General features: G+C 40.2%; 1 protein-coding gene across 1 annotated transcript in view; it reads left to right on the forward strand.

The window, feature by feature from the left end:
* Positions 1 to 13,624, forward strand: part of vps13d (vacuolar protein sorting 13 homolog D) — a 41,000-nt gene extending 27,376 nt beyond the window's left edge. Inside the window, exons 46-70 of the mRNA XM_088407079.1 lie at positions 669 to 885; positions 965 to 1,209; positions 1,279 to 1,470; positions 1,560 to 1,686; positions 1,832 to 1,974; positions 2,263 to 2,393; positions 2,775 to 2,950; positions 4,403 to 4,526; positions 5,208 to 5,443; positions 5,522 to 5,624; positions 5,768 to 5,925; positions 7,166 to 7,274; positions 8,021 to 8,191; positions 8,348 to 8,452; positions 8,950 to 9,099; positions 9,293 to 9,442; positions 9,671 to 9,767; positions 9,917 to 10,065; positions 10,372 to 10,506; positions 10,629 to 10,796; positions 10,955 to 11,087; positions 11,706 to 11,901; positions 12,160 to 12,291; positions 12,371 to 12,611; positions 12,738 to 13,624. Coding sequence (XP_088263205.1) covers positions 669 to 885; positions 965 to 1,209; positions 1,279 to 1,470; positions 1,560 to 1,686; positions 1,832 to 1,974; positions 2,263 to 2,393; positions 2,775 to 2,950; positions 4,403 to 4,526; positions 5,208 to 5,443; positions 5,522 to 5,624; positions 5,768 to 5,925; positions 7,166 to 7,274; positions 8,021 to 8,191; positions 8,348 to 8,452; positions 8,950 to 9,099; positions 9,293 to 9,442; positions 9,671 to 9,767; positions 9,917 to 10,065; positions 10,372 to 10,506; positions 10,629 to 10,796; positions 10,955 to 11,087; positions 11,706 to 11,901; positions 12,160 to 12,291; positions 12,371 to 12,611; positions 12,738 to 12,869 — 3,920 coding nt within the window. The 3' untranslated portion in view covers positions 12,870 to 13,624. The remainder of the gene's footprint in view (positions 1 to 668; positions 886 to 964; positions 1,210 to 1,278; positions 1,471 to 1,559; positions 1,687 to 1,831; positions 1,975 to 2,262; positions 2,394 to 2,774; positions 2,951 to 4,402; positions 4,527 to 5,207; positions 5,444 to 5,521; positions 5,625 to 5,767; positions 5,926 to 7,165; positions 7,275 to 8,020; positions 8,192 to 8,347; positions 8,453 to 8,949; positions 9,100 to 9,292; positions 9,443 to 9,670; positions 9,768 to 9,916; positions 10,066 to 10,371; positions 10,507 to 10,628; positions 10,797 to 10,954; positions 11,088 to 11,705; positions 11,902 to 12,159; positions 12,292 to 12,370; positions 12,612 to 12,737) is intronic.
* The last annotated feature ends 237 nt before the right edge of the window (positions 13,625 to 13,861 follow it).

Here is a 13,861-nt window from a genome sequence, read left to right on the forward strand (position 1 = left end):
CAAGATGAAAGTGTACCAAGGCATTCATGTCCACACATTATTTGGTAAACATTATTTGTTAGTTTCCAAAAATGGCCTCATCAGGCTTTTGATGTGTTTACTGTTATACAGAGCATTAACAATTTTTTGGTAGTTGGTTTGACATTTTACTCTGAGATGTACACCAATAAGTAATTGAAGAAAAGAATGCCTTGACCATTTTTAGCCATGGCACTAGAATTATTTACTGTTTCAGCCCACTAGAAATGTTTAAACATTATAGATTAAACACACATAAAAATACACATTTTATGGCTTGTCATTAACAATAGGATTCAGCCAAACCAAATATTTTTGTAGTGAAGCTGTTGACTAACATATTTGCGGATTTTTGAACCACCGCAGCAAGAATTCATTTCGTAATTCAAAGCAAAGCACACAACTCAATCATAATGTCTTAAGCGTATTGTAGCATTTTCCTTATATTTTGAAAGAATGTAAAGAGGTTGGTCAATGTCTCTTGATGCTCAATATGTTTGGCTCACTTTGAACTGTACCCATCTAAATAGCAACAAAATAACTGAGCTGATTGCTTGAGCTTCTGATGTCAGGACCTAGCCTTTATACATTCTAAATTATTGTGTTTATTATCCATCATTCCCTTACCATTTGCATTTCTGTGTCAACAGAACCAGTGGTCTTGCCTCCAATTTTGCCTGGTCAGGTTTTGGCAGTTCCACTCCATCTGACGTCATGGCGGCTCCAGGCACGTCCCAAAGGTTTGGGCTTATTTTTCTGTAAAGTTCCAATCCACTGGACCAGTGTGGAGCGACCCGGAGAGATCAGCAGCAGCAAAAGGGATTGCCAGTCAGCAGACTTTGATGACACGCTCAAACGTAACTTCAGGTAGATTTATTGACTCACACATTGTACTCCCTTTTGTTGTAGGTTTGCTCAGATCATCTGATTTCTCTGCACTTTTAAGGTTTTGTGTGGTCATAAAAAAGGAGAACTACCCAGACCAGCGACCTGCCAAAAGGGTTTCTAGTACAAATCAGATCTATCGGCAGCCAGGTCACACTATCTATCTGTTGCCCACCATGGTGCTGGCCAACCTACTACCCTGTGACCTCAACTACTATGTGAAGGGGACTGCGATTAAAGGCTCACTGAAGCCAGGAAATGAAGCTGTGCTTCATGCTGTGGACACATCACTGAACATGGAACTAGGTAAGAGAGGAAAAAAAACAGTAGTACAGTATATATTTGCCATACTTTATCATGCTGTTTGTATTTCAGGTGTTCTATTAGAGAACTTCCCTGTGTGCAAAGAGCTGCTCATTCCTCCTGGGACTCAGAATTATGTTGTAAGGATGAGGCTATACGACACAAACAAGCGTCTTCTTTGTCTCACCATTCGTATCATCCTTCGGGCGCACGGCGCACTCAGAATCCTGATTTCTGCACCTTATTGGCTCATCAACAAGACAGGTTTAGCCATTGAATAATAAAAAAATACATCATTGTCCAGAGTAAACTTGGTCTGATTGTTCCTGATTTTTTTTTTTTTTCTTTTTCAGGCTTGCCATTAATTTTCAGACAAGATAATGGAAAGGTGGATGCAGCAGGCCAGTTTGATGAGCATGAATTAGCGCGAAGCCTCAGTCCATTACTGTTCTGCTACACTGACAAAGAACAGCCTGCTATGTAAGTTTGTATGAAAACATAGACTTATGTGTCATTGTAACATTTTCAGCAACACAATTGCAGTTTGAGACTTTTTAAATACCTCCTTAGTAGTAGAAATAACTTTTTTTTGTATTCACCTTTTCCCTGTTTTTCTTAAAATCAGGTGCACTATGCGGGTTGGAAAAGGGATCCATCCAGATGGAGTTCCAGGTTGGTGCCAAGGTTTCTCTCTGGATGGGGGGAGTGGTGTCAGGGCGGTGAAAGTTATCCAACAGGGTAACAGACCTGGACTCATCTACAACATTGGCAAGTTGTTATATTCCTACATTGTTTCAATTAGTAATTCTTACTTAAATATAATGGAATGTAGTAATAGTCAATACACCCGAACCACCATTGTAATACTCAGATGTAGCATTGATAAATACAAAAAGTCACCAGTGATGCAAACATGTAATGATGTAACATGTAAACGGATTCAGAATCTAATATCTTCAGGAAACGGTGTTTTCTAGCATCCATGGGGAAAGAATGCTTGATGCCTGTTCTAAATGATTTAATTAATCATTCATTCTTTTTGTCTTTCCAACACAGGTATCAGTGTGCGCAATGGAAAAGGACGCTACAGAGACACTCACATTGTAACTTTTGCCCCCCGCTACTTGCTGGATAACAGCTCCTCACATAAACTTGCCTTTGCTCAAAGAGAGTTTGCTCGAGGAAAGGTGAAGAAGTACTTCACTTACATTTAACCTAACTTAACCATTTAGAGTTTGCCTGCTGTCGTGTCGGAAGGCAAAATTTGAATTACGAGCCACCCTCTGTGAATGACAAAAAACCCCAAGTAATAAAAAAAAAAAGTGGGCGGGATTGACATTTATTTTACGGAAGAAAACAAACAAAACAGAAAACAGTTGCGGGGAGCATGGAAACTGTGCCAGCACTGAACTTAACACTTGCTAAAGCCAAAAAAAAACAGAAAAAACAAACTCAAAAGTCAGCTACTAATGTCATTCATTAGGCCATTTGCCTTCAAGCTGATGTCAATACAAAAAGATGATGCTTTGTTTGTGTATTTGAGCTTATTTCCACCTGTTCATTCTCAGGGTACAGCAAATCCAGAGGGCTATATCTCCACTCTACCAGGCTCCAGCGTTGTCTTCCACTGGCCCCGAAATGACTATGACCAACTGTTGTGTGTGCGCCTAATGGACAGCCTAACGTGCACCTGGTCAGGAGGCTTTGAGGTCAACAAACCCAAGTCCTTCCATGTCAACATGAGGTGAGAAATATATAGACCTCCCATCCTCAACTTTTTCAAATTACACCTGTTACACGACTCAACCTAAAATGCACTACAGTGTTACCTCACCACACGCTTCACTTTTCGCGGCCTTGGTGCTTCGTTTTTTTTACCTCAAAGGACTGTCATTTCACAGCTGCTATGATGCACTGCAAGACTCCCATGCCCAGTCCTAATTTGGAGTCTGAAGCAGGCTTAACAGCCCTGATAAAAAAATCTTGTTTAAATGAAGGCACATTTGCTTATAACGGAACCACTGCTCGTCTACATCTAGCTGTTTATAAGGGTGTTTTGTCAAGAACTCTGCTTGACTCTGTGTGCATGTAGCTGTGATGAGCTGTCCAGAGATTGACACGAGACTCACTTGGTTAGGGTGGGGTGAGGGCAGATTGAACAGAGGGACGACACAGACTGATGCTGGCCCTTTAAGAACAATTGCAATGCAATGTGGAGAGGTAGCGGTACCAATCCATACTGCTCCGAGAGTAGAAAGTTAGTGAGCGGCGCTCATCACTCACTGATTCACTCTGCTACAGTATGTTTTGAAAAACAAAGTTTGTGCCCAAAAGGTGACTGTTCAACTTCCATACTACGGTTAGATCACTGGCAATGGGAAAGAAAGGTAGGGGGGATCCTACCTTGGAATTCACTTTTCAGGGGGGTTTTCCGGTTCCCATTAACCGCGAAAAATGAAGGATCACTGTAGAGTCTTTACATGTGATTTGAATTTGACCTTGTTTCAACTTGAATGCATATATCTCAATGTCAGTTCTTTTTCTTGCTGTGCTTGCTCTGACAAAATATGCAATGTTTGATCCTAGAATTGCTTAAACCAATGAATATGTACTTAATACTGTGCATTTCCTGATTGAGTTAAAAAAAATTAAACCCCCTTTTTAGGAGTGTTCACTTTTGACATGTTGAATGTTCACTGACATCATGAGACTAAGACAACACCTAACAATTGAATATTGTGCTGCTTAAAACAGAAGAATTTCATTAGCAGGTTACTGCAGAGATAGAGAGACATTGCAAAGGTTATCGAAAAATCCATAGAGGTGGAAATTTAGGGATTTTTTTTCATAGCTCAAGCACCTCTTTTTTTTATTTTGCTTTTTTTATTTTTCTTCTTGTCAGCATGTTTTTTTAAAGCAAGGCAAGGCGGATTTATTCATATTACACATTTCATTCACATGGGCAGTCAATGTGCTTTACATAATTGATAAACAATAGATAGCTTTCTAAATTAATGTATAATGAAAGATAAAGCAGCATATATATTTATAGATATATATATATATATATATATATATATATATATATATATATATATATATATATATATATATATATATATATATTTGTGTGTGTGTATGTGTCCGTGTGTGTGTATACTGTTTTAAGTGGTTTAAATGATCTTGTGTCTTCCAGAGACACCTTGGGGAATTGCTTCTTTCTGCGGACAGAAATCACCATCAAAGGAGCCACGTATCAGATTTCTTTTACTGACGCTGATCAACTGCCCCCACCATTCCGTATTCACAACATCTCTGAAGTAGGCCCCTGCTTTGTTATATGGCTTTTTGCCCCAGTGCTCAGAATGAAAAACATGTATGGTTTATCAAGAAAAATTGCTTCCAAATGGGTTTGAGGTTTTGCTGGTTGTATTCAAGCCAGCTTAAAAAAATCTGCTGAGACTTATTTAGAGACAACATGCCCGCAGCCATGCTTGCTTGCGGGTAGCGGGGACATTACACAGTTTTGTTAACAAGTGTTAAAAAAGTCACTCAGTAGCAACTGGTGGGTGCAAGGATTGGCCAAATCAACAAATGATGCCACATTCAATCCTGACATGGCACAGTGCATTAAAATTAACCAAGGGTAATACCCTTGGCAAGTACAAGACAAGACACAAAAATTAGAACATCAATTATTTATGGCATTTTACATTTTCCTTTTTTACATTTTACATTTTACTTTATCAAAGCGGGATACTTGAGGTACGCTTTAAACACACTAAGCAAGTACTTACTGTAAGGCACATCACAAACAACAGGATCTACAGGAAGCACATATTTTATTTACTTTATTTAAAGTTTTCATCTGTGTCAATAAGAACGTGTATAATTTTGCTAAATTATACTATATACAAATATATGAATCTTTTTCTCCAATGTTGTGCTATGGTCCAGCTTGATAACAAAGTAAGAAATTTGGCTTCTTTGAATCTCTTTAGGTTCCTATCCAATTCTGGCAGCATGGGGTGGTTGACATCAAGCTGCACACTGAGGTGAAGGCAGATTCTGAACTGGACTATGCCTGTGATGAGCAAACACTACCGCCGTACCTGACTCTGACCGTCAAGGGAGCCAGATCCTCAGAGGTCACAGCTGACATGAACTTCTTCAGAGAATACAACAAGCTCTACTATGAGAATTTTATCTACATCGCCGCCACGCATACCTTTTCACAGTACTGAGTTTTACAGGATGCATTTTTTTTCAATGTTAATCGTTAAAGACATGAGCAGTAATTACTTTTTTGGTGAAGGAGTGGTGGCAGGAGGCCTCTTGGCAAGAAGAATCTGGTAACTCGTGCTGAACTGGTTCTTGATGTGGACACAAAAACACAGAGGGTCATCTTGAAAAAGAAGGTATTCATTTATTCTGGATATTCTGTTTACTTGTATAGCAATCCTTCCTAAAAGGGATCATTTGTCAATTTGCTCTTAAAAATCAAAGAATGATATTAAATATACTTTCCTGTAAAAATTACAATGGAATCTTCATTGACCAGGAGCCGGGGAAGCGCTCCCAACTGTGGAGGATGACAGGTGCTGGTATGCTGTGTCACGAAGGTTCCTCACCACCTCAGAGCAAGCCTGCCCAGCCACGTCCAATGGACTCTTCTTTGGTTTTGGACATAGCAGGACTTGCAGCTGTTAGTGACAACAGGTTAGCGCTATATGCAACTACAGCCTGTATAGACTTTCAACAAAATATCGGTAATTGGTCATTTATCAGGTCTGTTCTGCAATTACCGTTTTACTTTGTGTACAAGTCAAGTTTTTTTCCCTCATTTTCAACCCACATATTGGGGGGGGGTTGACTTTTACCCGCATAACTTGAAACAAACCAATTATTTCCACGTTATCTGTGTTTGAATAACATTAATTCGAATGTGAAAGAATATGTCATTTACAAGGCTTCTTGATTTGTCAGCCCTTGGATGTGTGCTTGAACAAGCCGGCATTGGATGTCGGCAGGTGGGGGGGGAACAGAGAAGGGCAACCTTTCACACTCTGATCTCACACAGTCGTCACTTGGGCAAAGAGCGTCCCAAGTCAGATGATCAGCAAATCATCTCCGAAGACCTCCATTTCAAACAAATTGTTCAGGTTCAAAAATGACTACCCGTGAAAGGGTATCAAGGATGTTTGCGTAAAGCAGGAACGAGAGGATGTCTGGGATTTAAATGGGAGGACCTGTTTGACGTGTCAGTTAGTGATGATGACTTTTAGGGCATTTAGATTAATTCACTTTTCACTGTGTCAAAAAATAAAGCATTGAAACTTCAAATCGTTTTATTGTTGCAAATTAGTTTCAGTGCACATTACCTCAGCCTTGTCTCGTCTACCCCACCCCTACCCCGTCCCCTCCATAACCGCAACAGTACTTTGAATGTAAAATGTAAAAATAGGCCAAATGGGGCATTGTATATTGAATATACAATGAAGAATTGCGTCTAAAAGTCCCGTACTTTTGTCATTTTAATAACACACACCATGTGTTTTAATTGGAGGGTCATGATACGTGTAACCACTCGCGTAGACTCACGTTTTTGTAAAATTCACCCAAATTGAAGTTAAAAAAAAGGGGGTCAACTTATACGCAAGGTCATCTTGTACGTGGAGAAATACACATTTTATTTATATTCTGACTGCCATACAATAATGTTAAATATAAATATGTCTGGGTAAAGAATGTTTCTGGTGTGACTGCACTTTCATTTCACCGACGTACAGTAATTATAGCAGTACTATATTTTTGTTGGATTTGTAAATGAATGCAGTCTGTCATATGGCAAATCAAACATTCAAATGTTTGGACTACGTATTTGGAATACAGAGATCTGTGGGAAGTAATGTCTTTTCATTTTAAATTTGTTCTTATTTTTTTTTAAATCTTCCAACAGTTTTGAGCCATTGATGCTAAGAAGACCGGACCCTCGTCGCAGCACAACCCAGACATGGCATTTCAGCTCATGCATGCTGACCTGTGGCCTTCCTCGGCTAGTAGTACAGGTGGAGATGTAAACTTAATTTCATTTTTTTTTTTCTCGATAGCAGATAGATATAGATAGCAGTTATCATTTTTCTTCAACTTTTATTGCATTATTTTTATTAAATTTGTCATATTCAAACTTATACAAGAATTAGACTATTTGGCAGATTCCCCACGTGCCTTCCTGAAGTTTCTGTATTTAAAACCAGCATCATAACCTTTTTATTTTAGTGTATAAGGGTTTTTAAACGTTATTATGGAAAACACTGCTAGTAAACCGTGTCAAATTTTGGCACATGCTATCAATGATTGCTACAGCAAGTAACTAATTTGCTTGGCAGTTTTTGTGCAAATATTTTGCTCCATTCAAGCAAAACTAGTTTTAACCCATCCAGCCCGCATTGCAGTCATGCAATCATGCCTCGCCCTTAACATCTTCTGCTTTCTTTACATTAAAAACAGACAAACAAAATTTACTTAAACTCGGCTGATGACATCACTGAAGAGAACATGTTGAGGGTGAAAAAGATGGGCTCCAAGTGTGACCCGAGAAGAACACCACAGGAAAGATCGCCAGACTGATTTATGGGGCCCAAGAACCACAGTAAAAGATCTAGTTTGTTAGGATATGAACCCGTGGTCCTCAAGATGCTGCCTCAGACCTTCCACCTGTCACTACTGATGAAGTTACAGCAAGCTCAATCAGAACCAGAATTAAACATTTACCATTCGAGGCCATTAGAGTTGATGCCCTCTTCCCTTTCAGGTAAGGGGTGGTATTGAAGGCCTGTACGATGGTGCAGAGGTGGTGTTGGGACCAGATTCTGGGCTTCTCGAACCTGGTCCTGAACAGCAATTTATCAACCAGAAGATGAGGCCTGGTTCTGGCGTATTGTCTGTTCAAGTGTTGCCAGATGGACCCACGCGTGTTCTGCAGGTAAAACCCTGACCCCACATAAATAACTCTTGACAAACAACAAAACACAAATGATCAATATTCCTAAACTATCGTAACCCCTGATAAGCAGGAGGTCTGCCTGGAAATTCCTGCTCACACAATTTTGTTTCACCTTCTTTCACTGTTCATTAACAGATCAGTGACTTCAACCAAAGGAGGGTGATCCACAAGTCACCAAGTTCTGAGCCAGACAGGAGCAAAGAGGAATTGAAGAAGAAAGACCCCGAACAGGAACTTGAAGTAAAAGCAATGAGATACAAGCATCTTCACCAAGCTCCTCTAAGTGCTGCCTCTGTTTATAACACCTCATATCATATTGACACATGTTGACATACATTTTATTTGATTCCTGGATAAAACTACTACATTATTCTTGTTTTGCATTTGTTGTTTTAAGTTTCATTACAAAACATACAGCCACGTAATTATCGGGTCAACTGCCCACATCACACATCAAGCTAGAATGTCACCGTGCAACCCGTGAATGATTCTCTAAAAATGTTTTTGAACTGATTTCAGTAATCCGGATCAAATAAAAGCAATGCTTCAGCTGAATATTTCAATATTTTACCAAAAAAAAATCCCACATGTTTGAAAAAAAGAAGATAATAGAAGTGACCTCTGAACTAGCCCCATTTGGCCTATTTTTACATTCAAAGTATTTTTCATTTGATTCTTGTTCATTGACTGTCTTAAATAAATGTTTACTTGACATCCGCTCACCTCATTCTTACCAGGTATTAGTGAACATGGAGGAAGGTATTGGTGTGTCTTTGGTCAACAAGGTCCCAGAAGAGCTTGTGTTCGCCACTTTATCCGGTATAGACGTCCACTTCACACGTACCGCTGCCAATGAGGTATTGGAATTGAGCATTCAAAACATTCAGGTGAGATGCAGATTGCTCATAGTTGAAACAGATTTTATCAGCAATGTTTGTGTGTCTAGATGTATTGCATGACTGTGTAGGAATTTTGGCCCACTCTTCAGAATTATTCAAACTCAAGTCACTTTTTTTCATGACACTGTATGTTAAATTGCTGCTGATTGAGTTGTTTGAGTGTTTGTATTCTTCTGATCAGGTGGACAACCAGCTTCTGGGAACCACACAGCCAGTGATGCTGTGTGTGACTCCGAGCTCCGCTGATGGCACTATGAGCGACAGTGGTCCGTCTTTGCAGGTGAACTCAGTCAAAGTTCCGAGCAGTCTTATGCTCACTGATATCTTCAAGGTCAGTATCACACATTATCATCACATATATGTCACACGCATATTTTTCGCATTTATTCGCATTATGGGACATGATGCTTAATTCAGATTTTTGGGAGGTTAAATCTGATCATGACATGTAGTCCAATTCAATTTCTAATGCTACATAAGGGCAAAACAATTAAATTGACCTGCAATATAAACATAGTCTTTTTCCTCTTTGATGATGTAACTTGGATGTTATTTGCAGCATCTCATGGTAACAGCTGGGCGCTTCACAGTCATCATTGAAGAAAAGCTGTTACTCAAATTGCTCAGCTTTTTTGGCTACGGGCAAACAGAAGCAGGTCAGTGGACTGTAAAATTTCGTGAGTCTCTTCAACAATTTGATGATTGTGCATTAGCTCCTGAAAATAGAAGACCCGCAAACTCAAACGGGAGACAAAAACCATAATGTGTGTATCAACTCACAAGGTTATCCATGTAATTGTTGTAGAATTGGAGAAACTGGATGAAAACCTTCATGAGAGGCCTAATCAGGATGCAGGACCTCCCAAACGCTACTACTTTGAGAATCTGAAGATCAGTCTGCCTCAGATCAAGCTCAGTGTGCTCACCTCTCACAAGCTGCCTGCTGATCTGAAGGTAAGCTCATATTTTGTAACTTGAAAAAAAAAAAACAATGCAACTTCTAAAAACGGCATATTATTGTTTTTGTGTGGTTGGTTTGACTGAGTTGGTGACACCCTCGCTTAAGCCAAAATGTGGCTCGAGGCTTGTTTTTCATTTACAGCCACATTGAATGTGATTTATATACCTTAAAACATCTGGACTCATTAGCTTTAGCAGACAAATAGGGTCTGTTTTTCACAGGGCCTATTCAACACAAATATATGTAGATATCGTTTGTACAGCCACTCGAAATGTCATAATGTTCCTTTTTCATGACAGGCTTTGAAAGGTACATTGGGATTTCCGCTGGTCCGCTTTGAGGATGCCGTCGTCAACATGTACCCGTTCACTCGGGTGCACCCCTACGAGACCCAGGAGATCATTATCAATGATATTCTCAAGCATTTCAGAGAAGTGGGTGATAATTCTGTGCTGCGGTGGTGTACAGCTATGCTACAAATGATTATTTTATCAAAAATATTTGGCACTTCTCTCAAACTATAACCACTATACTGAGCACGTACTTTTATCTGAAGGAGCTGATCAGCCAGGCAGCTCAGATCCTGGGCTCGGTGGACTTCCTAGGAAATCCAATCGGACTTCTCAATGATGTCTCTGAAGGGGTGTCTGAGCTCATCAAGTATGGCAACGTGGGAGGCCTCATACGAAATGTGACACACGGCGTGTCCAATTCTGCTGCCAAGGTACATGTTCACTCCACTGTTAATTGTTGGCGACTTTGTAGGTTTTTTTTTTTGTTTTTGTTTTTTACTTCTTTCGTTGCTGTCAAGCTGCTTCCGTGTAGTTAAATAGTCAGTATCTGGCCAGATGAACACAGCTATTTAAAACATCCTTCAATCAGTTCGCAGGAACTTTATCTGACGGACTGGGGAAAACCATGGACAACCGGCACCAAACGGAGCGAGAGTACATCAGATACCATGGAGCCACCAGTGGCGAGCACTTGGTCGCAGGCATCCATGGACTAGCTCATGGTACTACCTACTACTACCTTTTCTTTGTTAAAAAGTTATCACTGGCTGACATTAGATTTTGACAGTCTGTGAGCAAGACTATTACTCTTGTTACCTTTTGGGCACCTTGGTGGCACCTACTGTATACATATACGTTTTTTTTCCTAACAGTATAGAAGCCTCCATGTAACTGTATTTGTCTTTGTTCTAACCTCTTCCCTACACCCGTCCTTCTCTGTGCCTGCCGAAAAGGAGGCAAAAAATTGGCTCCGTTCACTTCCAAGAGGCGGCTCATTCACTCAACTCAACAAGCCGCCAATCATATCGTGACTGACGTCGAAAAGCTTCAATGACAGAGATATCTTGCATTTATTGAAAAATGTACTTTTTAAAACCACGATTAACCGCCAAATTGAATTTCGTACAGTAGGAATCATAGTATCATCTAAATTCATCACAAAACACCCATTGATATCTAAAATCCCAGAACTGTTAAGCACCATATTGAAAATTATTGTAGGAATCTTGGTTTTTAAATTACATATATTTTTTTAATGCAAATCCTTTTGCTGAAGACTTTAAAATGCATAAAGATGCCACAGAGGAACAGCGTCTCAAGCATTTCCTATTATTTCTCAGGTATCATAGGTGGCATGACAAGTATCATAACTTCAACTGTGGAAGGCGTCAAGACGGAGGGCGGAGTCAGCGGCTTTTTTTCTGGCCTGGGTAAAGGTCTTGTCGGCACTGTGACCAAACCGATGGCTGGAGCGCTGGACTTTGCTTCGGAAACAGCACAGACAGTACGGGACATGGCGAGCCTCAGCAACCACAGGTGAGTGAAACGTCTTGTCTGCCTTTTGTTCAGTTCAGTTCTATTTGTTTGATTTGCACAGTGCCATTGTCACAGCTTTCTTTAAGGAACAAGTCAGAGGCATAACAATTTGGGGACAAGAGAACCATTTGTGATCGTTGTGACGAAAAACACAACTAGAATCTCTTTCTGAGATATTAGCCTTTTTCTGACATTCCTCATTTTTGGCACATGTCCAGCTATGATAGTATTTTTATGTGGTCTTCCTGTGTTTTGCAGGCTAAGCGTGTTTCGTGTCAGGAAACCTCGCTGCTGCAAAGGTACTCAGGGTCTTCTGCCCCGCTATTCAGCTGTGCAAGCTGATGGCCAGGAGCAGCTCTTCCATCTTGCAGACAATATCCAGTCTGAGTTGTAAGTCACTTGTCTTCACTGGATTTGTACACACGCCCTTCCATCCATTTACACACGTTTATTTGCCGAATCCCAACAGCTTCATCGCAGTAGAGCCCATTGACAGCTACAGTGTGCTCATCTCCTCCAAAGCCGTTTACTTCCTGAAGCCGGGAGACCATGTGGACCGTGAAGCTATATTCCTGGAGATCAAGTATGACGACCTCTACCACAGTCTGGTGTCTAAGGATCATGGGAAAGTCTATGTGCAGCTCACCAAAAAGGCTGAAAGTACCAGTAGTGGTGTGGCGATCCCTGGCCCCTCCCATCAGAAGCCCATGGTAAGACGTGCGCCATACTGTGGCACCACTTAGTGTCAGTGGGAACATGACACTTCAATTTGAATGCGCAGTTGCTTCTTTGATATTCTTATTGGCGTCCTAATTCTCTGCATATGTAATCCACAGGTCCATGTGAAGAGTGAAACTCTGGCTCTCAAAATCTCCCAAGAGATCAACTATGCCAAGAGCCTCTACTATGAGCAACAGCTCATGTTACCTGCCAATAACAATGAGGACTGCTTACTGCTTGAGTCGTGATCATATACAGATGGGCACGGTTTCTCAAGTTCCCTCAAATGCAGATGTTTGACCAGTCCTGGGTGTCGCACGTATCATGGCGAGAGTCAGCTGGTATAAGCTCCAAGCTCACTTTCAGCCCTAATGAATAATGCGATAACGAGATATTTAGACATGAAGTCATGAAATTGTTTGTCGCATGTCCTACTATCAGACGGAGCACATGTGTATTAGAGTTTTTTCAGCTGTGTATATTTGTTATTCTAGGTTACCGTTTTCATAGAACCAGATGTACATATCCTGCAGGTCTTCCACAATGTTTGTGAATAGGTACAAATGTAAATTAAATACTATGGACAGATGTAAATATTAACAGGCTTTGAAGAGTTTTTTTCTGTGTTTTTGAGAATACTATTTTGTGTTAGGCTTGGAATATTAACAATTGCACTGAGACCTTTGAATATGTGGTTATGCCCCAAGCCAAATTCGTTTGAGCTGCCTTCCTCCATTTCTCTGCTATGTACAACTGTAAACTGACAGTTTTTGGCATTTTGGTAGCATCACTCTTCCTCTTTGCTGCCACTATGACTTCCTTGTAAACAAGCGTCTAACTTCCAAGCCAAATTTTTGAAAAGTCAATGAAGCATCACAACTTTAGGTTTTGGTGTCATATAAAATTTTGCCGAGGTGACTGAGTACTTGTGGGGTCTTATGGAGGTTTTGTAAAATGCTTTCACATGAACAAAAGCGAATAAAAGGCCCATGATTTAACACTATGTGTGTGTCTTATTGCTGTGCTGTATCTGTTGCTTCATTTAACTTTTGAAGAAACACCTTGGAATCTATACATGGCACTCCAAAGACGTAACTTTTTTTTTCCTGGTATCTATTTGAGTATTTTTGCACAAGGCTGATTGACACCTCGTCAGTCACGTCTCATGTGTGATTGTTTTTTTGTTGTTGTTGTTTTTTTAATTGTCAGGTGCTACGGTTCCTTAAAAATCAAGAGGAAC

Source organism: Hippichthys cyanospilos, chromosome 2 (assembly GCF_059441005.1).
Source record: "Hippichthys cyanospilos isolate Australia breed blue-spotted pipefish chromosome 2, RoL_Hcya_1.0, whole genome shotgun sequence".
NCBI lineage: Eukaryota > Metazoa > Chordata > Actinopteri > Syngnathiformes > Syngnathidae > Hippichthys > Hippichthys cyanospilos.